The sequence below is a fragment of the Phaethon lepturus genome, unplaced genomic scaffold (assembly GCF_000687285.1).
Source record: "Phaethon lepturus isolate BGI_N335 unplaced genomic scaffold, ASM68728v1 scaffold6626, whole genome shotgun sequence".
NCBI lineage: Eukaryota > Metazoa > Chordata > Aves > Phaethontiformes > Phaethontidae > Phaethon > Phaethon lepturus.
In genome coordinates, this window is record NW_010546850.1 from 5,303 (window position 1) to 31,202 (window position 25,900).

A 25,900-nucleotide genomic window follows, 5' to 3' on the forward strand; every position below is an offset into this window, starting at 1 on the left:
AGAGAAAGAAGGAAAGTGATAAATAAATAGCAAGAAAAGATGAAAAAGAAAGAAAAAGAGAAAAAATGGGCAGTTACTTATTAAACTCTAGACAATATACAGATATATTGTTTTACAAATCAAAATGAATGCAGTCCTTTTGAAAAGGGTACACTCCATCATGCATCATGGGGTGCTGTTGCTTTACAAGTATCTGTTCTCCATGGCCAGTTCTGAGTTCTACGGATCTATTGAGAGTGAAGGACAGAGTGTGGCGAATGCTGCTATTATTACTGCTGAATTTTGGCATTCTCATTGTCCTACAAGTCGTGTTGCAGTCTGAATAGTCCAGCTCATTCTTGGAATTATTTCGTTACTGCAGACGAGTATAAAATGCTAATGGAGCTGCACTGTTATTCTAGGACAATAAAACAACAATAGCACAAACCCAGAAATCACAGTAAAACAAACTCTGGTTTCCGAGCTTGGAAGCTTGTCTGTTCATTTCATTGTGAGAAATCAACAAGTGAGATGGGAATGGAAGAAATGTTTTCATGCAATCATCTGGGGAAGAAAAGTGCTTGTTGTTATACCTCTGGCATTCTAGCACTGCCTCTGCTGCACACCAGTTAAAAAGTTGAGTCTTATAAACATAGAAAAAGAAATATCAAAAGAAAAAAAAAATTTGATTGCTCATCAGACTTCATCAATTTATTAATAGCATTCTAACCATCATTTATAATAATGTAGGTGTATGTAAATTTATACATATACACACAGCCCATACATAATGTGCATGCATGTCTGCACATAATATAAATAAAATACAACAGACATAGGCATACATGTATATGCTATGTGTGTGTATATATATATGCCATATGCAAACACACATATATAATATATATTATATATATGATCAGTTCATAGCACAGTCCAGAAAGACTTTTTAAATGAGCCTGATTGTCATATTTATTCAGTGTACACGAGTTAGCTGACAGTGCAAGCATGATGAATATGCACATATACTCACCCTTCTTTATGATTTGAACATATTTCTTCCTCTTCTCTGCTCATTCTGCTACACTTACCCACCTTTTCATGAACAAACACAAACTATGTATAGCTACAGTTTATAGCTTGACTACTGTGATTATACATTTTATGCACTATCAAGAACATTAATGATATAGGTCAAGGTTATCCATACCAGTGGCTCTGTAGAACATTTGGTCCTTTAGAAGTTTAATGTACTGCTATGTTATTGCACAATGCATTGTAACACTATTTATTCTCAGAAATGACTCTAATAGTCTCACTAGTAAATCAAAAAGATGCCACTAAGTACATTTTCAGGGTTTTGTGGTTATTTTTGGTATACATTCTATCAGTGCTTGCAAAACCCACCTGCTTGCTTTCAGGCTGGAGCCGGTTTTCCAATAGAAGCAGCATCTCAGACGCTTTTTTCTTCAGCTCATAAGAAACTAAGACAGAATACAGCAGGTAGAAACTTAGCACACCCCTCCACCAGCCGCAGCCTGCTCCCACTGCACAGCAAGAGCGGACTCTGACACCCTTCTTTGTCACCACTGTTATTTTGAAAATCAACTCAAATTCCTTTAAAACACAACATTCGATTCTCAAGAGATTGGGTTTCACTGGATGCTCAGTCTTTACCTAGCTTTCTGTGTGAACTTCCAAGACAGTCTAGATAAAATCTTAAGGCCCATCTTGTAGGAATCTTCCTCCGGCTTTTTGTGTGTTTCCAGTTCAGTAGTGGTTAAGAAATAACATCTAGTTTATTAAAGAAATACTGAATATGGCTTTATAGTCACATTGTCATGTTTATTTGTAATGCTGCCTTTTCAATGACATTGAGAAGGGTGAAACTTCATCAGTGTCCAGTGAACTGTTTTCTTTTGAAAAAGTTCAGAATCTTTATGAGCTAACTCTAAAAGCTTCTGAAGGAAAAACCTAAAGTGCCTCAATAAATGATATATGCAAGCAAATTATATATTAAATGTGCTATGGGAACACTTACAAAAATAAAATGCTTAATTTATTAAATAAAATATCCCCAACACAAATATGAAGGACTATTTTGATCTGGCTCATATCAAGAAGAAATAACAAAAAGAGAAAACAGAAAGAAAGATCACTTTTTTGCAGTAACGCCCCCTCACAGAGGGAGGCAAAAGTCTTGAGGAACAGGTAAGGTAGGTTTTCATTTGTAAGAATTCATATTAAAAATAATCCTAACTCTAAATTTGAAATAGTCAACTTCCGGTTTGAAAAATAACAAGTATGCCCATGCAGCTGTCATCAACACAGTGGCCATGCAAATGCTGTACACATACAAAGCCAATCCAACAAAAAATAAATTATTTAAGAAAGAGTGGATGTTGGTAACGACAGCACTAGTAACAATACAAACATGGTGCTGAGCTCAGGGCCTTTGCACTCTGAATAGTAAGACATAACCTCAGAGTAATTTGTTTTCTCTAGAGATCTGTATCCCCTGCCATGGCTCAAACACAACCAGTGATCCCCATGCTTTAGATTATTCATGTTATATCAGCCTATTGTATCTGTAACATTGTAAAGGCATTTTAACACGGCTAATGTCCTCCATTAGCCCCTTCTAATGAAATATAAGTTATATCGCTATGAGTTTGCTATGCCTACTAGGATGTACTACAAGATGAGTGATAGTTTCTGCACAAAGGGCATTAATCGACAAAGACCATGCACAGTTTTGCTTGCACGGTTAAAAAAAAGAAAAAGGACTGAGGAAGGAAGGGATATGCTGCTGGACAAGCACAGTATAAGATACACCTGCCTCAGCATCTACAGCTTGTCCCATCTTATCAAAATCCTTAGTTTCAACATGTGATCCTGAAATTAATACTGTACATTAATAAGCCTAGCTTCATCCTAAAAAAGACTAGCTGGAGAACATTTTTATACCAGTGGCATGACAATACCCTACCAGAAGACAAAATAAGGGCATATGTTTAGTTTATCATGTTGTAACATAATTGAGTGCAGTGCAGGCAGCTTCTTTTTCCCTTTTACTTGTATCTGGCAATGAAAGGTGCTGGCAGAGCACTTCCTTGAACAATCCCTTTAGTCCTCAGAAAGACTCTTCAGGGAAAGTGCTAAACCCCCTCTTGCCTTCCATCAAATCATTTCAGTGTTTTTTTTTGTGGGGTTGGATGCCATCTGATCCCCTAGTTCCTCCAGATAGTGTATCACACAAGACTGTCTTCTTTCCATCTGGCTTTATCTCTGCAAGGAACATGCTTCATGTAGAGAACACCAGTCTTTTTTTTCCACCCACATGCCGAAGCAAAAAAAAATGAGGTGAATCCATAGAAACTCCCAGTAGCTGTACAGCAGAAATCACAAAGTTCGAGTCAAATATATTTTTCCCTTTTTTTCATCCACATCAAAGGCATGATTACAACAAGGCATTGCTAGTTGTGGTGGGCAAACTGAAGAGTCTGCTGATATAACAGAACAGGTTTTTAAGGCCTTTGTCTATGCAGAGTTACAGTAATGCAGAAGCCAAATCGATTAGAAAGACAGGAGAGAACAAAAAAATGATAGAAACTGAAGAGAGAGAGAGAGGAGATACACCTCAGTAATGTCTAAAAAGTCAATACTGTGTCTACAGATGGAGAAGTGCACATTGCTTGCCCTTTGAAAGCTTCTCCGCAACTTTGTCATTAATACTGTCAAAGTTAAGAACACATTTTAATGGAGTTCAGCGGCAGTTGAACACATTCATTCCCGCAGCCCGTGAGAAGAAATGCTAGGAGACGTTAGCCTAAAATATCCAAGTAGACTGGAGATGCCTTGGCCAAGTTCTGGAGGAGGGAATGGATTTCTTTGATGTTGAGCCTCATGTGAGGTTCCCGTTGCCAACAGCCCAGCATCAAGTCATACACTTCCTTGGGGCACGTACGAGGTCGCTGCAGGACTCGGCCCTGAGTGATGCACTCAATCACCTACGAGAAATCACAGGGAAAGATCAGCACATCTGTTGCAACTACATGGGGGTCATCTAAGGAAGAGTTAACTGCTCATCGCCACAGCAGTCTCACTGGTGGCAGTCACTCAGTCAACTCTGCCAAGGGCTGTGTTTCCAGGTAGACGCATGAGCAGCAGAACGCGATCTGGAAAAATCACTGTAATGTAAGTTATCAAGGAGCAGTAACTTCACTGCCGTTAAGTTCACCCACATTGGCCATTCTACACATGAGGGAATGATATCCAGGAAGTAATCTGATACCTCCTCCCTCTACCCATCTATCAACCTCACCTCATCTCAGAAGGATGCTAAAATTTCACCCTGCTCACACAGAGCATCAGTGCCTCTCCCTCCCTTCCTCCCTGAACTTCTGAGTATCACTGTGGCTAATCCCTGGAAAAGGGTTACTCGTGACTGCTTGGAAATCAAGCGTTCTCCAGATTACTACAATTCAAGAATGTTTGGACAACCACTCTGCAACAATGACATGTAGGATATGGAATTGAAATCACCCAAAGCCCATTCAGGAGACAGCTGAACTCTTTTTCATTGCCTCATGGTTCTTCTCAATACCCAGAGCAGACTCTATCCTATACAAAGGAAAAAGCTAAGTTCCAATTGGTACAGTTCTGCTTGGGCAACTTCCATCCACCCTGGGAAAAAAAGGGTGAAAAGAGAGAAATTCAACCACAAAGTTCATGCAATACCATAAATATCTGGTATCAGGGGTTTTCCCTTTACTAAATAAATCTGTTGCTCTCCCTTCTCCAGAGAAGCTACACCAGCAGTTAACGTGCCAGCCTTCCCAATGCAGTTTGAGAATATATTACACACACCTCGTTGTTTGAGAGCTGATACCATGGCTGTTTGCCATAGGTAAAGATTTCCCATAATACAACTCCCAGGCTCCAAACATCACTTTCTGTGGTGAACTTCCTGTACATGATACTCTCTGGAGGCATCCAGCGAATGGGCAGCATGGTGTGACCCCCAACCTGAGGAAAACAAATGAAACAGTCAGAAATAATTCCTCCAGATCCCCACAAGGAAGAGTATGAAGACGCTGAATAAGGAGAATCCATGGTTTCTTTTTTTTCCATCTGATACAATTCACTTCGAGGAGCTTTTAGTAACTAGGGATTCATGGTCCAAACTGCTCTCTCCACCACCACCAATCACTACCATGATAGGTTTCTCAACCAAATCTTCAAAGACATTCTTTCTGAACTTTTTCTCATCTTTAACATTTACTTGGCAAACCCTACCTAAGCAACAGGAAGTTCTATAAAATTCTTAATTAATTCAGCCTACCAACCCACTTTAAATTAGGCCAGTTTTACTCTCCATTTTAACACTCAGGAAACTAAAAAAGATTCATGAAATGAAATATGCACTGATGATTCTTCTAGAAACTCAGGGATATCAACTGAAATTCATGAAGACAAAGTGGTCTGACTGCATGACACAGTAAGATCAGGATCTGTATGGTTTAATATCCTAATTTTGAGTGAATTAAAGCAATGCTATTTTCTGTTGATAATTTCCAAAGTTAATGCATCAACTTATTTTGTTTCACATTAACTACCCAGTCCTACACAACTTTAAGAAAAAATTCAGTCCTTTGGATATATTCCCTCGATAATAAACAACTTACAAGACATGGACTCCTATCCCAAATTGACTCATGTTGAATGGGATCTTTCATGGAATGAATGCCTTTCTGAAAATCTCTTAGAACATTTTTCATTTCCCCCAGAATGCTATACTTCCTTAAAAATAGGCTTTATAAGCTGAATTTAAATTTTTAAACATCTCTTCTTTCCAGTTTCTAAACAATTTATTGATTTATTGCTCCTGATATGTCCCATTCTGACTGGATCACATCAATGAAGAAATCCACTCAAGTACTTTTAAAATAGTGTAACTGCTGAGATGCTGTGATATAGGTATATAGATATTCTGATTGCCTTTGCATCAAGACAGCTGCAAATATTTCCAAGTGAGTAAAAAAAAAAAAAAAAAGAAAGCTTTTTCAAGGACATCTAACTTTTGATTAACTCTCATTTTCCTGTCTGAAAATGTATTTAGCTATGAAACCCCATTTGCACTTTCAAGATTCTGTCAATTCAAAACATCATTTCTCCTTGTGAGACTTTACGTTTGTTGTTATAAATAATGCCCTCCTTGTTCTCATGTTGAAACAGCAAATGGAAGGAAAACCCAACAGAAGTTCAGTCAGGGCTCACATTATTTCTAAATCACGTAGAACATCCATTTCAAGCTATTTGCCAGTCATTCAGCATTAGCACAGCATACCAAAACCACAGCTATGGCTGTGAAAGCTCAACCCTGTTCCATGCAGTGCCACAAGTCAACGCTCGCTACTGACTCCATAAAAACAGAAAGTCATGCTAAGACTTTCATAGACTTGGTCTGTTAGTAGGTTCTTCTTCTCCTCCCCCTACAAGAGATGTCACGCGAGTGATGGAGGAGTACTTTTTGTCAGGATGCGAATGAAAGGCAGGGCTCACAACTTCAGTTCCTGGCTAGCTTGGGGATCTGCTTCTGACTCAATGCAGATTGCTGTGCAGAGCAATTCACACAGAACTGCTGTGCACAGAGCCATTCAAAAGGGGACCCAATTCCTGCAGCTTTCCACCTAACTTAAAAACATACACGTAAGCTCTCCACTCACAGAGAATGGATTCACATTTTTAAGTGCTTTACTGAATTCAGCCCATTCACTTCTGTGTTATAGTTTACCCCTCTGGCAGGCAGAATGGCTGTAAGGCTCTTGGGCATCAGTATTTTTAATCATCTATGAGAAGTCACTCGATGTGGAGAGTTTGAAGTAACACACTAACACACTGAAATGCAAATATAGCTTCAGTTTCCCACTTTATCATAATCTAAACTGACAGGGCAACCAAACAGCTCCAAACCACCACTTTTACCCCCATCTTGAGAGGTATTTCATTAGAAAGTCAGAAAAGTTGCATCAAATATTAAAATGACTCTTAGATCTGCTCATCATATAGCCTCTGCTACTGTTTTTTTTGGTTGAAATTTCTTTGATTCTTTCCTTAAAAACTAATAAAACCTATAAACAATAAAATACGTGTATTTGTTTTTCCTTATTTGTCACATCTTTCATCGAGAGATTTTGAAAAAACAATTAAAATAAAAACCACTCTCCAAATCTTCTTTTCCCATGGCTCCTTGCTACAGAACCAAGTGTATTTGTGGTAGGACTCTACAGTTGGTTTCCAATGTCATTCAGTAAAATGAATGACACACCTCTAGAGTGATGATGATAAATTGCCACCAAATGACTGCTCTGCGATGAACTGATCTGTAACATCACAGACCTAGCTGTCTCTCTTTGCAGTCATAGCAAGACTGACTCATTAGTATTCATCTCACCATCTCACCAAGAATTTGATTTACAGATAAGCACGAGCCACAGGGCTCTTTGGTGTTCTTCCCACATCATCTTGCCTGGAGCTGTGTCCATTTCTGAAGACTTCACTGGGCAGAGTACTTGTCCAGAACTGAGAAGTCCTCTCTATCAGATCTCTATCTCCATCTCTATCATTGTCAGTATCAAGCATTTTAGGCAAAGTTACTTCCAATGCCTCAGCATCTTTGTGAAGATAATATTTAATGCCTTGCAAAGTACCAGTAAAAGTATTAATGGGTGCTCTTCTTGCCAGATGGCATTGCAATGAAGACAGGATATCTGTGCAACACTTAGCATCACCTGTGGCATGCTGAGCATCTACCCACGGTTCAAGAGCACCTTCAGTTTCAAACTCAGGTTTCAGTTCAGCCACATCAGAAGCACAGGTCAGGGCCTGGCCAAAGACACTTCTTCTAAATTCACATTTCCTTCTCTATTAATGATCGTGGTTACTGAGTCAACACTCACTCAGCTCAGAAAAGCTTTAAAGGCTCTGGTAGGTATGTGCTTAAAATGAAGGACATGCTTCAGAGCTTGCTTAAACTGAAGCCTGGGACTTGACACCACTGCTCACAGGATACCTGAAACAAACTGCCAGTCAGTTGTGAGCTTCTTTTGACCTTTATTGGATTGTTGAGTCCAAGCACCCACATTTGTGCCACAATGGCAGTGAAGAGAGGTGGAGTGACTTTTTGCTGTTGTTGCCAAACTCTCAGCAAGGCTAACAGTGTTTTCCAAGATGGACCAATGAAGGAAAACATGACTACACTGACCAAACTTTAAAGGTGCTGAGTGCTTCAAAGGGATGCCTTGTGCATATGCTTTAATAACAAATGCAAGTACTACACAGCTCTCACATATCATCAGCATTCTGTAGGATAAAGTCCCTGCTATGCACACTGTAATTGCTGTGCTGCTTGATACGCATAATTTTAAAACAGCTGTGTGCTAAGCAGACTACAGTTGCAGGTAAATAACACTTTTATATTCAGTCTGACTAAGGTTATGACAGGTTTAAAAACATTACAGTTTTAACTCAATATGTTATCATTTTAAAATCCATACTGTAGCTGTAAAAATGACCATTTTATGTATACAAATTAGGTTATATTTTCTTGATGCTTACCTGAAAGCAGCTGCATCATGATGGTTCATTTTTATTTAGAATTGCACTTCTACAGGTCTTTTCTGGGACTTAAGTACTTGCTTCTAAGTGTCAGTTTATGAAAGCAAGCACTCCTTAGCCCAGCTGTAGCCTTGTATTACATTCACTAGCTGCTTTTACTAGCAATATTGGGCTAGAATCTAAACCAGAAAGCCTGATGAATTAGCTTCTGCAATGTGCAAAGTATCCACAAGGAGGAGACTGCTATGCCACGTCAGTGAACCATGATGTTCTCCAAAGCAGCAGTTCCAAGGGGAAACCGCCACACTGTTCCAGGTATGAAATGCTGCACTTTCAAAAATACAATGTCATTTCACTTATCGCCACTTTCAGCACTCATCTTTTACATGAATTTAGCACTTTGAAAGGTGTCAGATAAGCCAACCTTGAACATAGCTTTCATCTATTTGAAAACATCAAGCTTCAAGGATTGCTGTAGAAGACCATGTCTTAGCCTTCAAGCAGGGCATCTAGTTCTAGAATTTGCTAAAGTTTGTTCACTTCCTGGCTTCATATGTTCCGTAACCTGCTTCATAGGTACTAGGAAATGGTGAGGCTTGTCTAATGAAGGAATCTCGGTTTTAAGAAGGAAACAAGGCCTATAGTATGAAATTCTATGGAAGTTGATTTCTGTTGCCCAAGTGCTGCACATATCCATCCATCCATCCATCCATCCATCCATCCATCCATCCATCCATCCATCCATCCAATGTAAACCCAGCTTTCCTGCACATTAATACTACTGCTACAGAGGAAAGCCCTCAGCTGATTGACATACAGCTAAGGCAGGTAATCACTGCAATTTCCCTATGCCAATTAAAAATGCATCTGTTGATATCCTGCCCTTGCCACTGTTTCAACTTCTACTGGCCAATGGCAATGGGAACCCAAAGCCCTGTGCTCAAAGGTTGTGAGCAAATGGGTATGCTCTCTTACAAAAAACAAGCAAATGAAGCCTTGTGCTCCTGCTGGCAACAGGAGGCAGTGGGTGGAGCTGGGGGAAGCCAACCTACAGAGATATGGAAGAAACAGGATGTATGTGGGGCTGCACAGATAAGATGCAAGCCACGGGCTGGGGAAGGCAGAAGAAATAATGTTGCTAAGGTGACCACTCAATCAATTCACACCAGGTTTATGCCTTACTCATTTGTACCATGAGAGGGAGGGCTGAATGGATTGGCCACATTTTTGCAATGAACGCCAGCTGCAACCTGGTCGTACCACAGCAGCACTGGGGGCTGTGGTGCTGAGGGTACAACAGAGGGCTTTGGGGCTCCAGGGCCATGCCGTAGGGTGCAGCAGGGGCTGACCAAAGGACAGGACAGGGACTAGCCGGAACAGGGAGTAGTCTCGCTTCCTGCTAAATGCTGGTGGTCTTATTTGGAGAGGCTCCAGCACTCCTGGAGAGGACGTCAAACCCAATCCCCAGCTTTTGCAGGCATTGTATTACATAACCCTTTCCCCATTTTTTTTTTTTTTTCAACTTCTGGCTTTAAGTAGTTTGATTACTCTGAATTCATGCAGTAAAAAGCACAGCAACCAATTGCATAGCCTTGGAAAACAGACTTCCTCATTTACGTTCAGCGTTCCCAGGTTCCCACGATTCCCACAGAGTGACATTGCAATAATGTGTCACAGCGCTTTGTATATTCTCTAAAGACTAGTGATGCTTTTTCTGCCAACAGGATAAAAGTAATCTTTTTACTTTGTGAGCCCAATGAACCTGAATGACTAACCCATGGGTTTCAGCCCTGATCCTGCTCAATGCCCTGTTTGGCTTGACTGCTGCATCTCTCCAGAGCCTTGCCGATCTCAGACCTTTTCCAATTTCAAGGTAGTCTTGAAAGCAGCAACACAGTTCAGCATATGCTTAAATTTACTGTCATGTGACAAGCATATACTCAGTCTCCTTAATGCAACAGGATCTTAGTTTGTCAAACCAGAACCAAGCTGTATTTTTTGATTCATTTGTTCACCCCCTCCTAATAAAGCATTCTCTGTAGTTGTGGGATTACAGAATTGTAGGGTAGCTTTTGCTATTTATGTTTTGGTCTTCTGACTTGTTTCCCCATCTCAGGATGATATAACTGCAAAGAAATGTTCTCTGCAAAAATTATCATGTCTTATGGCTAAAACTGAAAAATGTCTCCTCTCTTAGTGAACATCTGCTCTTTCCCCCTCATAAAATGCTGGCAAATTTTTCTCTCAGCACAAGAAAAAAATCAATAGTTGTTATTTTCATTTCTGCCATGCCCTGGCCTTGCAGATGAAGTCAATGTCTCCTCTTAAAATATCATCAGTCCTGCCATGTCCACTTGCAGAAAAGCAGTATGTTATTTTCACAGTCATAACAAGCCATACTACTCCAGCACATGAGGTTTCTGAATTATGAAATAAAGCAGATTATTAGCCAATAGTTAAAGATGTGTCTTTTCCTTTTCACTTTTAACCCTACTTTAGTTCATCTGTATTCAAAAGGGGCTTATGTCTAAAGTTCTTAATTAATTCTACCAGTATTCTTGTCAGAAAACTGAAACAATGTCTAGAACAACATTTACTACACTGTAAATTCTCTCTTCAGTTGTGCAACATCAGTTCAATACTGTGTGTCAACTTTGTGTTGCTGGAGATAAAAATCTTCTCACTAGCCTCTATGAAACCATGGGCAGTATGGAGAAGATGAACAAACACTCTGAGTTTCAAATAATGCAAGAACCAGAAGACAACAAATTAAACTTTTAAATGGCAGGTTCATATCAAACAAAAAGAGACATCCTGTCACATAACGTACAGTTGCCTGTGGAACTCATTCCCACAAGATACTGCCAACCCCCAAGGCTTATCTGGGATCAAAAAGTGATTAAACATGCTCATGGAGGATAAAATCTGACAAGGGCTATGAAACACAAAGATAGCATCTCTGGCCCAGATAAAACCTGAGCTGCAGAGGGCTGGAGGCTAAGAGAGTATATGAAGGAAATATTGATATATGCTTAATCTGTTTTCATACTATTCTGCAGGCACTGGTTACTCACAGTGACAGGTTCCTGATGGATCTCGATCCTTGATGGATTGAGAACTGGATAAGCAACAGAGCTCAAAGGGTTGTGGTCAGCAGGACAGAGTCCAGTTGGAGGCCTGTGGCTAGTGGTGTTCCCCAGGGATCAGTACTGGGTCCGGTTTTGTTCAATATCTTCATCAATGACCTGGATGAAGGGTTGGAATGTTCCCTCAGCAAGTTTGCTGATGATACAGAACCGGGAGGAGTAGCTGATACACCAAAAGCTGTGCTGCCATTCAGTGGGATCTGGACAGACTGGAGTGTTGGGAAGCTCATGACATTTAACGAGGACAAGTGTAGAGTTCTGCACCTGAGAAGGAACAACCCCATGCACCAGTACAGGTTAGGGGTTGAGCTGGTGGAAAGCAGCTCCGTGGAGAAGGACCCTGGAGTCCTGGGACAGCAATGTGCCCTGGTGGCCAAGAGGGCCAATGGTATCCTGTGCATTAAGAAGAGTGTGAGCAGCAGGTGGAGAGAGGTTATCCTCTCCCTCTACTCTGTGCTGGTGAGGCCTCATCTGGAGTATTGTGCCCAGTTCTGGGCTCCCCCATTCAAGAGAGAGAGGGAACTTTTGGAGAGAGTCCAACGGAGGGCTACGAGGATGATTAAGGGACTGGAACATCTCGTATCAGGAAAGGCTGAGAGACCTGGGGCTGTTCAGTCTGGAGAAGAGAAGGCTGAGAGGGGACCTTATCAATGTCTCTAAATATCTGAAGGGTGGCTGTCAGGAGGAAGGAGACAGCCTCTTTGCAGTAGTGCCCAGGGATAGGACGAGGGGCAATGGGCACAAACTGCAGCACAGGAAGTTCCACCTCAACATGAGGAAAAAATTCTTTACTGTGAGGGTGACGGAGCACTGGGACAGGCTGCCCAGAGAGGTTGTGGAGTCTCCTTCCCTGGACACCTTCAAAACCCAACTGGGTTTATGTCAGCTATTTTGGCTTGTTCACAGACTGCCTGGATGATGCTGGGAAAGTCATGTCAAGTCAAATCTGGCAACTACTGACTGCCTGAAGAGAGTTAAGAGATGTACTCTTTCCAGCCAGAAGCATCAAGAAGGCAGAGCAAGGTTTCATGAATTCGAAGGAAGATCAATAATCTTACAAGTTCAGAGAATTAGCAATTGCTCTTTTCTGTGAAGACGTATCTCTACTTGCCTAAAGAGCAAGGGAGAAGTATGATCACAGCCACAATCCTGATCTGTCTTCAGTGCCCACACTGGGAATGTCTACACTGATAGTGTCAATGTGCGGGAGAAAGATGGACTTCACAACCCTATGAGAGTTATACTCCGAAGCCGTTTATTGTCTTATCTGACTCCAATATATATCATAAATTTTGTTTAGTCACCACACACACATTCATGATTGGTTACAGCTTGTTACACACATTATTGCAACTGGCTATATACAAAAGGTCACGCGCTGTCCACGTGCCTCTCACACAGTCGGGATCCGCTGCCTGCGGGTGTCCACGCACTCCTTTGCTTCCTCTTAGTTGTTTACCACAGCTCCTTCTCCTCAAGGCTGAGCCCTGCAGGTGTCCAGCTGTTTACCAGCTTCTCAATGCCACAGCTCCTTCTCCTTAAGGTTGAGCCGTGCAGATGTCCCAACATCAACAGGCTAATCTAAGTCTATGCAGACACATACCCACATTGGCAGGAACCTGAGAGAGGCTAAATTATAATGGTCCACAGCCAGATGCTAATAAACAAGGCAAAGGAAAGGTCCTTATGCTCATTTTCCTTCTCTTCTGCAGCCTTGATGATGTTTTCTGCTTCTCACTTTCTCTGGGCCATAATTTGTTTATGTATACTTGAAAACAAAAGAGAAAAGTTTCACTAAAATAGAACAGAAAAAATTCTCAGTTGTTTTCCATCCATGAATTCTAGTTTTTGTCTCCTCATTTGTACCATGACTTCACTCTGTGAGTTGAAACAGGCATTTGCTCTGAAATGAGGCATCCATCAAACAACATGATCATTAAAAATACAAGTAACTGCTATTAAAAAAATAATTAAAAAAAAATACTCTTTCCTATGGAGCTTGCAAAATTCTAAGTTGTTCTTATCAAATTCATATGTTGCGTTATTCCTCAAGCCATGCTTAAAATATTGTTCTTGGACACAAGAGCCAAAGTGTAGCCCAAGCAGTGATGAAATCATTTTATAGCTCTTGGCTGAATTCCTACACTGGTGTAAAGGGAGAATTTACACCAGCAGAGGGCTTGGAACCACAAATTTAGTTTTTGGTTTTGTATTTGGTTTTGTTGTTGTTGGTTTTTTTTCCTTAATTCTTTTCAGTGCCTGTCTCTACCCTCAGCACTGTCATTTTCCATTTGGGAAACATTATACTGTATTGTGTACACAATGGCTCTTGGAATTCACATGATTACATTTGTTTAACACCAACACTGAGCTGTAAATTCTTCCTGTGATGCTGAACCATCTTTCCTTCTGCCTCTAAAACAAGGCCAGATAATCTCCTGACATGTAAGCATTTGCAGAAGTCAGTCTAGTAAGAAATGCCCCCTAAAATTTCCCTGGGTGGATCCATTCCCTGAATGGCATGTCATCAGGGTGGAAGTTTGGTTTTCTGACATAAAGCCTGTTGAACCTGCTCATTACTATGCAAACCTGGGGAACAGAGGAAGATCACAGAGACCTTTCAAAGGACTCTGCACCAACATTGCTACATTTCAGGTAAGGGTTGCCTGAAGGTTTAACACATACGGATTTCCACACCATGGATTGTGCAACTCTGTGTACTCCTCACATCCTTCGCCAAATGCTAGTGGTGTGTGGACAAAGGAGAAGAGGTGGGTGGGAAAGAAACCCACAACTATACCTACTCTTCCTGCTTTTTCCTCACACATTTTGCAGTGCCCCAAGGGAGCTTTCTGGAAAATCTTCTACTTCCTCCTAGGATGAAGCTACTCCTTACTGTAATCATGCAGTATTGAGGTGATTCCTTCCTCATGCATGCTCACCTTCCTCTCTGGATGAATAAGAATCCTACTAAACACTGAGTCCTCTGATCGCTGCACTGCTGTAATACTGTGATTAATTAAAAATCAACACATAAACATAATTTTAATTTCACTGCTCAAAGTAGGATTTGCAGTAAAACAGAGAGCTCAAGCATTAGATGCCCCATTTTTTTAAAAACAGATTTCAATTTTACACCAAAGTAGTTAGGACAGTTGTCTAATTTTTTCAGATCTCTATTGTTGAAAGTGCAGGTCAACTGTATGATCTTCAACATAAACCTTACATGCAGCACTCACAGATTCCAGAGTTGCCTATATTCAAGAAGGTCCCAGAGACATTCAAAATACGCCAAGTGGGAAATGAATATCTCATATTGTTAAGACAACATATTTCAATTTGTTTTGGGTTTTTGGAGACTGTTTACAGCCCCAGGGTTTTGGACAGTTCAGGAATACTTCAGGCTAGGACTCCCAAATCAATCTCTGTGAAAATTTGGTACTAAGAAAAGTCATATTTAAATTAGGTTGGCACTAGTTTTTTGACCTATGTTTGTATAATGCCTAGGTCAATGAAGTCCTGATCTACACGAGGCTCCTACACACCCTTGCAGAACATGTCATACATAATAACAACTTTTTTTCTAGCCACTTGTAAAAAATTACAAATGGGATCACCACAGTGGCTGCACTTTAACTTGGTTATATGGTACTGGGTTACTATAGCCCTAAACATTGTTTGTGAGTCTTAGTACTTCAGAATATTATTTTTATCTTCTTCAGATGAAAACTTCTGAAATATTGTTCCATAAAGCCTGAATTTCCTTTTAAAGTCATGCTACTTTATAGTACTCTTTGGACATGTTTAGGATGATCCACACAGAATATTATCAAATGCACTCAATGATGTTCTTATTAAAATGTTATGTGCTTCAGGCCTTAGTGTATAGTTTTCTTTGTTTTCTTGCCAGGCAAATCTATTATTCTTTCTGTGTATTAGGCTGTCACCTTCACCTAACCCTGCATCCTGACCTCTGTGGTTATTTCCATTGAAAACATCCCTGCACCTTGTATCCATCAAGGTATTTTCATTTTTTGGTTCACCATGGTCTACAGGAAGGGAACAGTTCTGGGGTTCCCATTAGCCTTGACCCCATACTTCGGCTCCCCCCCCCCCCCCCATTTTATTTTCCTTTCCTCTCCGCCAGATAGGAGTTCTCCTTCAAGACACTTCAGTCATTGAGCTAGCTAAGAGGCTTTTGTTAACAAAAAGCAGATGCGCCACTAAGTTATCTCCTGAAAGGATCTTCCTCCTACCGTAACAATTTTGAGTTTGGAAACCCATTGTACCGTGCAAGATCCATTCTGTACAAATGCTCCAGCCTTCTATGACACCCACAATTAGTGTTATACAAGTCACATGTTCATTTTATCAGTTGGCTTATCACTGACTAGCTAACACTGACAAAGGAGGGTGCCTTGATAGCATGGCAATTCCATGGGAATACTGACATTTTATATGATTGTCTTCCAAGTTTCTGAACTGTGTATTTGATCTGTTTTAATTTGCTTTTCAATTCTTTTGAACACTTTGCATAGTTATCCCTGTATCACTGATTGGGTGCTCTGCTGTTAAGAACCATAAACTAGGTTGTGAAGGAACGAGATTAATGCAAGATCATGAAGACTCCATCACAAAATGTATGCCGCTTAATTTTGACATACTGCTTACATCTAATTACATAGGATAACATTTATAGCATGACAGTAAATGCACTGCAGTGTATTTGGTAAGGGTACTTAAGTCTCATTGAGATGTCATTGTTACGGTCAGTATGACACCTTTCCTGGAAAGCGAGAGGTAGCTCTAGTCTTCTGTGAGAATTGCTGAGCTAGGGAAATAGTCCAGTGGGAGTTAGCCATTTGAAACCCCAAATTAATGCTACGTGTACTTTCTTTGCCTGTTTTGAAGAGATAACAATGAGTATCATATGTAAGCCAACACAGACCATGCTTCTATCAGACAGGAATTAAATCTGACAATTCCTAAAGAAAATTCTTACTCTTTAAGGTCAGACAGCTTCCCAGTGTCCATGTCCTTCTGTGACAGGCCTGACACAGTAACAGAAGGAAGTTATTGTCTCCAAGACTGTCTTTGGCTCTAGAGAAAGCGGGGGAGAACTTTCCTTGCTAAACAAACCTAATATGGGTTACTCTCCCTGATGGGTACTTACTCAAATAAGGGCCTCTTTATGCTCAGAAGGAGCACTTTAGTGAAGAAGCATCTACTAAATGAAGAAACAACTCAACAGACTGGTCCCGGGGAATGGGGAAAGGAATCAAGATGAATATCAACAACAAGAAAAGAGGGGATGGGGATGGGAGGGGTTGGGAGCACAGAGGCTGAACAGGAGCTGGAAAAAAGCAAAATGGTCACAATCACAGACCAGGGCACGCAGGAACAGATGACCAGTCAGCCTTCTATCTATTGCAAAGCATCTCCAAAAAGCAAGCATACAAGCAGTCACTGGTGAGCACTACGTCCCACAGAACGCTGTTACTTCACTCAGTCCTCTTATGGATGGGCTGAAGCCTGGGAAGACTCTTCCAGCCCTAATTTTGCATATGCCTGTCAGTTATTTCAGTAAGTATCCAGTAACATTAACAGCCTCCTGCATAAGGTGACCTACAGTCAAAACACTGCCAAGTTACAAGAAGCCTCAACCCTTTTCTGCTTCAGCGAGAGGAATGCAATATTCAGAACGAACACTGCTGAAAAGAACACAATATTCAGAATAAGAATAATAAATATCATTTCACTTCTCCAGCACGTAGGACACAAAAACTGCAGTGTCCTTGCTCATTTGTTTTTTCTCCGTGAGAGAAGGGTAGGGAATAAAAGAGAGTAAGGCAGAACCGGTTCTTTCTCTAAGAGAGCACAGAGACAGCGGGACCCCACGGGCCCTTCCTGGCAAGAGACAAGGCAAGTTCCACTGGCTCCTGGGGGATTTCACAGGTTGTGAATGGCTGTCAGAAAGCCCTGATGAAACTGTGCTTTTCAGCTGTCACCACCAGAAATAGGGCTTTCACGTGAGTCAGGGAGCACAGCATCTCAGGGCGAGCCTCTGGGCTCTCCCTATGTAAACTCAAGCAGAAGTTTGGGGAAAGAACCACAGCATGTAGACTGACCCCAAATTTCTAGGGGTCTTGGGATTATGTCTGCCACCACAGGGAGTTGCTCCCTCCAAAACAGTTAATGCATTTGAATTCTGTCTCGCAGCAGAAGTACAGCTTTTGGTTATTCTGCATTTGCACCAGGAATTTCTTCTGCAGCGCCTGACACTGGGCCAACGATCCTTTATCATTACTACCCATGTCCTTGTTCTCTGAGAAGCCTAAGTTGAAGTACACAAGTGGCAAGTTCAGCACCTGTAAATATCCTTATTATTTCTGTCCAAGGCTTACATTCTGTGATCATGCTTTAGCACAAAGGGTGAAATTAATCTCTATGGGGCCATGCCAAGGCTATGCTGCCCAAGTCGCTCATGATGCTCTCAGCCGGAGGGCAAGGGAAGAACTACTACACACTTTCTGCTGATTATTAGCACTGGGATGGATGCCAATCACTACAATGTATTTGCCACAAATTCCTCTCCAGAATAATTAATTTTAACATGATATAATAATAAAAAAATTTTTGTATCATTAATATTGTCAAGCTTGTTAATATTTAAATATATTTAAAATTTACTATTTGATGTTAAGATTAAAAAGTACTATCACTGTTAATATTAATTATGAGAATAATAGGTATTATGTATGCCAAGGAAGAGACAAATACACTAACTTAAATGAAAGATAGCACTGTATCTGTAAGTATGAGCTGGGATGCAGGTTCTAGAATTCAACCTTTTTCTACTATTCTAAAGAAATGGGTAATACTTCTATATTGTGAAAAAGTATCCAGAAGCAGTCCATGTGGGACTGCGCCCAAGTTCTTTTTGTTCTGTATTGCCAATGCAAAGAAGAAGAGAGAATTATGTCTGTGAAGGAAGAGATGGTTGTATATAGTCTAAGGACTGATTGATAGCAGAACCACAATAACTTTTGACTACCATGTTAATACATTGTGATTCAGAAGTAGCAGAAGCAGCAGAGTGTGAGGATGAGATAAACAGAATAAGGCTCAACAAGACAGCAGAAAAGTTCACCTTTTGCTACTTCTGGACTGAGAATGTCTCCTCTTAAATTCCTCTTTCCCAAGAAATCCAAACTGATTTATATGAACTTCTCCCTAGGTTACTTACAGTCGCCTTAAGAGTCTATTCAACAAAACCACAAGTGGCCAAAAAAAGAAATTCTGCTCTTTGTGAGAATTATTGATGTTTTGAAATGTGTTTAATTCTGTATCAGGCCAAAGTACTGAATATTTTCAGAAAATTAAATGTTTGGAACAACTTTGAGCAAGAAATTTGAAATTAAAAATGTTGGTGTTTTCCAGCAGAATAAAACAGCCAGATGCTCCCAGAAGATTTCAGTTTGAATAGAAACTTAAAACAAAATGTACTCAGATAATTAAAAATAAAATGTGACTGATACTCAATTTAGGTCACACATTCTACAGCATGTTTTTTGATATTATGCATCCTCTAAATTGGTTCTGAAATGAAGCAAAGACCTACTGAGGTCTATTAAGAAGAAGTTCAGCAGTGTCTGCTGCTGGAGGGCTGGGAGGTGGAAGAGAACACTATGCTTTTGGAGGGCAGCTTCCTGCAGACAGTGGCACCTCCTTTTGAGTACGAGGCTGCCCAATATCCAGTGGATTCCCACTGTGTTTCAGGCCCTGGGCAATTTGGCACAGTGAGAGGTTGGCTGGGCATGAGGAGCAGCTCAGTGCAATACCACTAGTCTCTAAATTATTCCATTATCAGTTCCAGGAGGAATTCCTGGAGGGATTCTTCCCCAGCTCAGAACTGCTCCAAGAAGAACTCAGATACTCAAGATCCGCACTGAGGGAAGGCACGTATTACACAGATTCACAGGAATAAAACAAACAAACAAAGCTTCACACAAGATCAATAAACCATGTCTTAAAACAACTGGATCCCAGATAAAGTGCTAAAACATACTATAGGGAACAAACATATATTGGGAAGGGAATGGATAATCTCACAGACTAAACAAAACCAAGCAACAACAAAATGATTAATTGATAGGCAAATCCTTCTGAAATTTCTCTCAGCAGATTTTTTCCATGGACAGTGAAACGATGGGAGAAAGTGATCTGCAGTTGTTAAAAAGAAAATAAAAATCTGAAATAGCACCAGTTTATGTCCTATTGAGATAGTTAGGATGCTTTCCTTTTAGCTATTAAATATTTTAACATGTCTATATCACAACAGAATTAATCTCTCTAACAATCTGCATTGTTTATTCAGAAACATTGCAAAACATTTATAGCTCCTGTACAGCTGTATAAAATATATGCAGCTCTGACTGAAATATTATTGACCCAGGACAAAATATTGCAACCATTTCACAGAACAGAGAAATCTAAAAAAAACCAACCTCAAAACCAGACTAGGCCAAGAAATGAAGAAAAAGGCCATATCCAGCAGAAACTGGATGCTCTACAGGAGGGGGCAGCATGTCGCTCGGCATCACAGCTGGAATCTAGCAGAGCCCTGTTGCCTGTTCCCGTGAAAATGCACCCTGGTCTCCAAGCTGCATCTTTTCTGAAAGTCACGTCCTGCCACACGCTACAAGCTAAGTGGCAGCAGAGAAAACATTGTTTTTCCTCCAAGTTCCCCTTCTCCGCAGTTTTCCAGCTGAATGTCACCATGGTATCTGACTGGTTATCAAATGCACACATTTCAGAATGCGTAATTTTTGCCCCTGTTCCTGCCCAAGGGGAAATTAGGGGCTTCCCTATTTCTGAGGCATTTAGCTTGCGGGGTGTGAATGATGCCCGAGAGCTCATCTGTAAGAAAGCAGGTACGTGTCCTGCATGGTACCCTCCTTGCCGCCCAGCCAGAGGCAGCTGCCCTTCAGCTCCTGCCTGCTGTAGCCAAAAGCCTGCGACTCCATCTCCCCCCGGCCCGCCCCACCGCCGCCCGCCAAAAAAACCTGCACGCTAATTGGCACATCTTAATGACTTTCTCTTGCCCTCCCTGCTGCCTCCTCCAGAGCTGCCGTCTGGGAGCAGAGGAGCCCGGCTGCCATGGAAACCGAGCCGCCAAACGCCCTGAACCTGCCGTACCAACCTTTAGAGAAGATTCCGGCGGTGAAGCTCAAAAAAGGGGATGCTCGAGGGGGCGTAAGGGCGGAGGAGGGGGAAGGGGTAACGCTGACGGTGCCGGGAGCGGGTCCGGGCTGTTCTGCCAAGGCACGGCACAAGCTGAGTGTGGGCATAAGAAAGCAGACGTTCAGGGGAAAAACAGATTAACCCTCTGCTACCTACACTTTTCTTCAAACTGTTTCAAATGCTTCTCAACCCCCTCCCTCCCATCCACTTACAGTCTGGATCAAACACCCCTAACACATGCAGAGGCCATGTCATCAAAGGGGTTTTGACAATCCCAAATATGACTCACACATCTGAAGGATTGTTTGTAGCCAGAAAAAACACTGATTACGGTCAGTAAAAGGTTCAAGGGGGCCTGAGGCCCTCCACAGCACAAGCTGGCAGAGGACAAATCCCTGCCACAGCAATAAGGCTGTGATCCCGTTCCCAGCCTTTCAGTCCTGCCTCCTTTTCCCAGGCTAGCTGCCGGGCTGCAGTTGCATGGAAACGCTGCCTTTGTGGCACCGCCTGTGTGCGTGGTGCCTCTTCTGGGCAGGCACCGAATTCAGCTCCAGCTCTGTGTCCAAAAACATTCTGGACCTTGCTTCAGGCCGTGTGGCAGTGAGAACTGCCGTTTTGGCCTCAGTTCTGCCTCCTGAGGATTTCTGGGCATATAAAGGGGGTAAGGTAAGTGTATGCTTAAATCTGAATTAGCATCCAAATTTCAGCCTTCAAAGGACACCGTTACTTGCACCCAGTCTCCTTGTAAGCTTTCAGGCCAGCAGTGGAGGATCTCCTTGGGTGTCTTTTTTCTAAGCAGAGTTCTCCATTATGATTTATTCATGCAGGAAGCCCTCAGAAGGTCAATAAAACTGGCATGCTCCCAAAACCACACAACAAACAAACAAAACAAGGAATAAAAATTTCCCACTGTTCTTTTAGTGGAACATTCAGAAAATTTTAGACTGGGTCAGCACTTTTCTGAAGACAGATGGAGCCGATTGTGTCCCAGGCAGCCCCTCTCATGTAAGGGACGTACCAAATGTTTCAACTGTCATTCTCTGTCCCAGCCACTTGAACAACCAGCTTGATGCTGGGATTTTACATCAGATCCAAGTCAAAATGTGCCATGCTGTGAAGCGGTGCAGGATTTTGGAGCTGAAGCCCCCAAGACACCCAACAAAGGTATTCCTGTGAGACAGGGGGATCTACTGCAGCACAGGCTGGGCAGCAGAGTGAGACAGGTCTTGGGCATGACAACTAAGGACAGCCCAACCTGCTTCCCGTAGGGATACTTACTCTTTAGCTAAGACCAGCAAAATTATTTTTTGAGGGTTTCTGCATAGATTTCTTCTGCTTCTTTCTTTTTCTTTTAGGGACTTTATGTTGCACCTGATCTTGCCATTAAGGAGACAGAATTCCCACTGACTTGAAAAGGAAGAGGACTGCCCCATTATAAATTTCAATACACTAAGACTGTCACACGTGAGCTACTACTAAAGCACAAATTGATGCATAAAAGATAAAGAAGTGCAGGAGTGTTTGCAAGTCACTGTCGTGGTTTAGCCCCAGCCAGCAACTAAGCACCACGCAGCTGCTCGCTCACTTCCCCTTCCCCCAGTGGGATGGGGGAGAGAATTGGGAAAAAACTCGTGGGTTGAGATAAAAACAGTTTGATAAGACAGCAAGAGAGAAGGAAACAACAGTGATAACAACAATAATAATACCAACAAAGGAATGTACAAGAACAAGTGATGCCCAATACAGCGATTGCTCACCACCTGGTGATGGAGAGCCTGTCCCTGAGCAGCGATTTCCACCCCCCGGCCAACTCCAGTTTATGTACTGGGCATGACGTCGTATGGTAGGGAATATCTCTTTGGCCAGCCTGGGTCAGCTGTCCTGGCCGTGTCCCCTCTCAGCTTCCCATGCACCCCCAGCCTGCTCGCTTGACTACTTACTAAGTAGTCCTTGACTACTTAGAAACAACTCAAAACATCAGCACGTTATCAACATTTTCTCATCCCAAATCCAAAACATAGCCTCACACTAGCTTCCATGAAGAAAACCAGCTCTATCCTGGCTGAAACCAGGACAGCCACCTACAAGAATGCCTAACCTAAGAGGGAAAACTTTTTACAGGGTTTGCAGCATTTGTGTGAGCCTCCCTCTCATGTAACAGACAATGGTAGAGGATTACAGGAAGGACAAAAGACTTTTTTTTCAAGCAAATAGAGAAGTTGGTTGTTAATGTTAACAGGACCAAATGGCATTCACCTGAGCCTGAGGTATACAGGTGCAAAACTGCAGGTGTATGACTATCATTAAAAACAGCAAGTGTGCCAGAGAGCTGATGCATGGGTAAAAAGTCTGTCTGTATCTTTCATAGCAGAGTGGGAAACAAAAGCTTCTGTAGAAAGGGATCCCACCCTACCACCTTCGTGGTGGCCCACGAGAGAGTCAGGATGAATGTGAACAAAGGTGATCCAGCAGACAAAGCATATGTGGATTTTCAAAACAGCTTTGATAAGGCTCTCATCAAAGTTTATTAAAAAAATTAAGCTGCTTCAAGGTCTATGAAAGGTCTTTTTATGGACTGAAGGCTGGTAAAAGGACAAGAAGCAGCAAGTAGGAATTCAAGGTCACTTCTCAGGATAGAGAGGAGGTAGTAGTGGAGTCTGCAGAGTCAGGACCAGATACATTCAACATCTTCATCAATGGCCTAGAGATGGGAGGGCATTGTCAATTAGTCCAAGCGTGGGGGTAATATTAAGTCCTTGGAAAGGCTTTTGTGAGAAGGTTCTCACAAAACAGACAGAGCAGGTAGCAGATGAGCTTCAATGCAGGTAACTACATGTATGATAAAGAGGTGTAATAGCTTAGTAACCTATGTTTACACCCAGCACTGGCAGCTACAACTCGGGAAGGAGATTTTGGAGCCGTCTGTGACACCAACAGCTCAGTGAGAAGCAGCGGCCAGAAAAACTCAAGACATTGAGTATCACTAGCACAGGTACCAGTGTACAACAGCTAGTGTAACAACACGGCACAGGGCATAATTCTGCCACCTTACACAGCCATGGGCCCCCCCATGCTGTTAGTGCTATGTGCAGTTCTGGTCTCCACGGCTCAAGGAGGATGTAATGTAATTGGAGGAGCACAGAAAAGGAGAACTAAAATGCTTAAGTTGAGGCTTTCAAAATCACTGAAGTGATAGATAAAGTGAGGTCAATCAGCAACAAGTGCAGAACTGTTATTAGCAAAGTCTGAAATACTGTAACAAGAGGATATTCAGTGAAATTAGTAGGAGATAAGTTCAGAACAAAGTGTTTTTTTACATAATGGATATTAAACTTCTGGAACTTCCTGCCACAGACAGTACCAGTAGGTGCAAACAAGGATTAGACGAACTCCTGAACAACTGGTTCATAAACAGATAGTAATGGGAACTGGCAGGGATGCACCCTAACATCCCTCATCCACAGTTTATAGATCCTGGAAAAGCATAAGAAAATGCCCACAAAATATGGCCAGAGGTAGGACAGACAGACAGCTTACAAGCAAATGTGATTTACACTTACGAACAGGCTCAGTCATTTCTTAGAAAGGGTGGAGAGTCACTTGCACATTGAGCTTGCTTGGGCAGGGAAGGGCTGGACAGACAGGACAGTATCTGCCTTGTCAGAGAGAATTAGGCCAGAGTGGAGAGCCCCATGTATCTATGACATGTCCAGCTTTGAAGATGGGCCCAGTTTGCACCTCACTTCATTGCTTATTGTCATGTACCATGTGCATTTCACATCAGGAGGACTGGATTAAACCTTCCATTTGGTAGGCAAATTAAAAAATTCCCTTGCATTTCAAATTAAAATGTAATGAGATGTTAGAAGATCTTTGGCATTTTACAACAAGTTCTGCGGAACTGGGTTTCTGAGAGGGCAAACATGCTTATGGTTAGTGGATAAAGGAAGAAGCATTTGTGAATGTACTTTTTCAGTGCAACTGATCACATGTTTACATCTGTATCATTTCTGTATAAATATTTTTTATATCACATATATGATATATAATGGCTCTTTTTGTTCTGGGGTGAAAGATTCCAGTGCCACTCGCAATCTAAATATGTACTACGGAAAACATTTTTAATTACTGAATCTAATAATGTTTTCCACAGAATCTCTGTTTACTTCTGTACGTTTGCTAGACTGTGCTCAGCAAATGACAGAACTGTTAAAATTGTCTTCTTCGTCTCATCATTCAGTGTGTGGCCACCTGCCTAACTCCTTCCACATCTAACTTTATCCAAACACAGCAGTTCGCCGCAATGTATCAGCATCAGGATTTGACCATGGAAGGTTCAAACAGCAGCAGAGACATCTGGTCCCTCATCTACCAGACTAACTATGCTGTCTCTGAACTGCTATACTAGAAGAATGCAGAACGGGTCAGCACTGGGACCAAGCGTCTCCAGATCCTGATGTGGGAGCCAAGCCCTTCTTAGCAGTGTGCTGGAGAGGACTGACAGTCAGGCAAGCCCAACCTGAAGCAATGCAAGTGCCGAAGGCTATGAGGACCTTTTATGTTGGGAAGCCTTTAGCAACCCACCCCCATGAAAACAGTAACAATGTACAGATTTGTGTATGCACACCCTCTTGCTCTTTAATGCACGTGAAAGAACCAATTTTAGCATTTACACATCAAAACCTATTGAAACCAAAATGCATATCTCTGAATTTTAGGACCTTAGTCGGACATACTGGAGACTATAATGATTAGTTTTTTTCTACAAAGCAGAAGAAAGTGGTGAGGCGAAGGGCTGGAAATTGCAAGCTATGAGTTGAATGCCAGAGGAACTCTGGAAGGACAAGTAAACTTTTTGTTTTGTTTGTGTTTCATGGGGGTGGGGGATTTGCTATTCAGAGGGTAGTAATCTT

The 25,900-nt window shown here is 41.7% G+C and overlaps 1 protein-coding gene across 1 annotated transcript in view; it reads right to left on the reverse strand.

Moving 5' to 3' along the window:
- Window positions 1–3,412: 3,412 nt before the first annotated feature.
- Window positions 3,413–25,900, reverse strand: part of LOC104622601 (BDNF/NT-3 growth factors receptor) — a gene marked incomplete at its 5' end in the record, with an annotated part of 83,791 nt that continues 61,303 nt past the window's right edge. Inside the window, 2 exons of the mRNA XM_010289436.1 lie at window positions 3,413–3,989; window positions 4,849–5,007. Of these exons, the coding sequence (XP_010287738.1) occupies window positions 3,804–3,989; window positions 4,849–5,007 (345 nt within the window). The remainder of the gene's footprint in view (window positions 3,990–4,848; window positions 5,008–25,900) is intronic.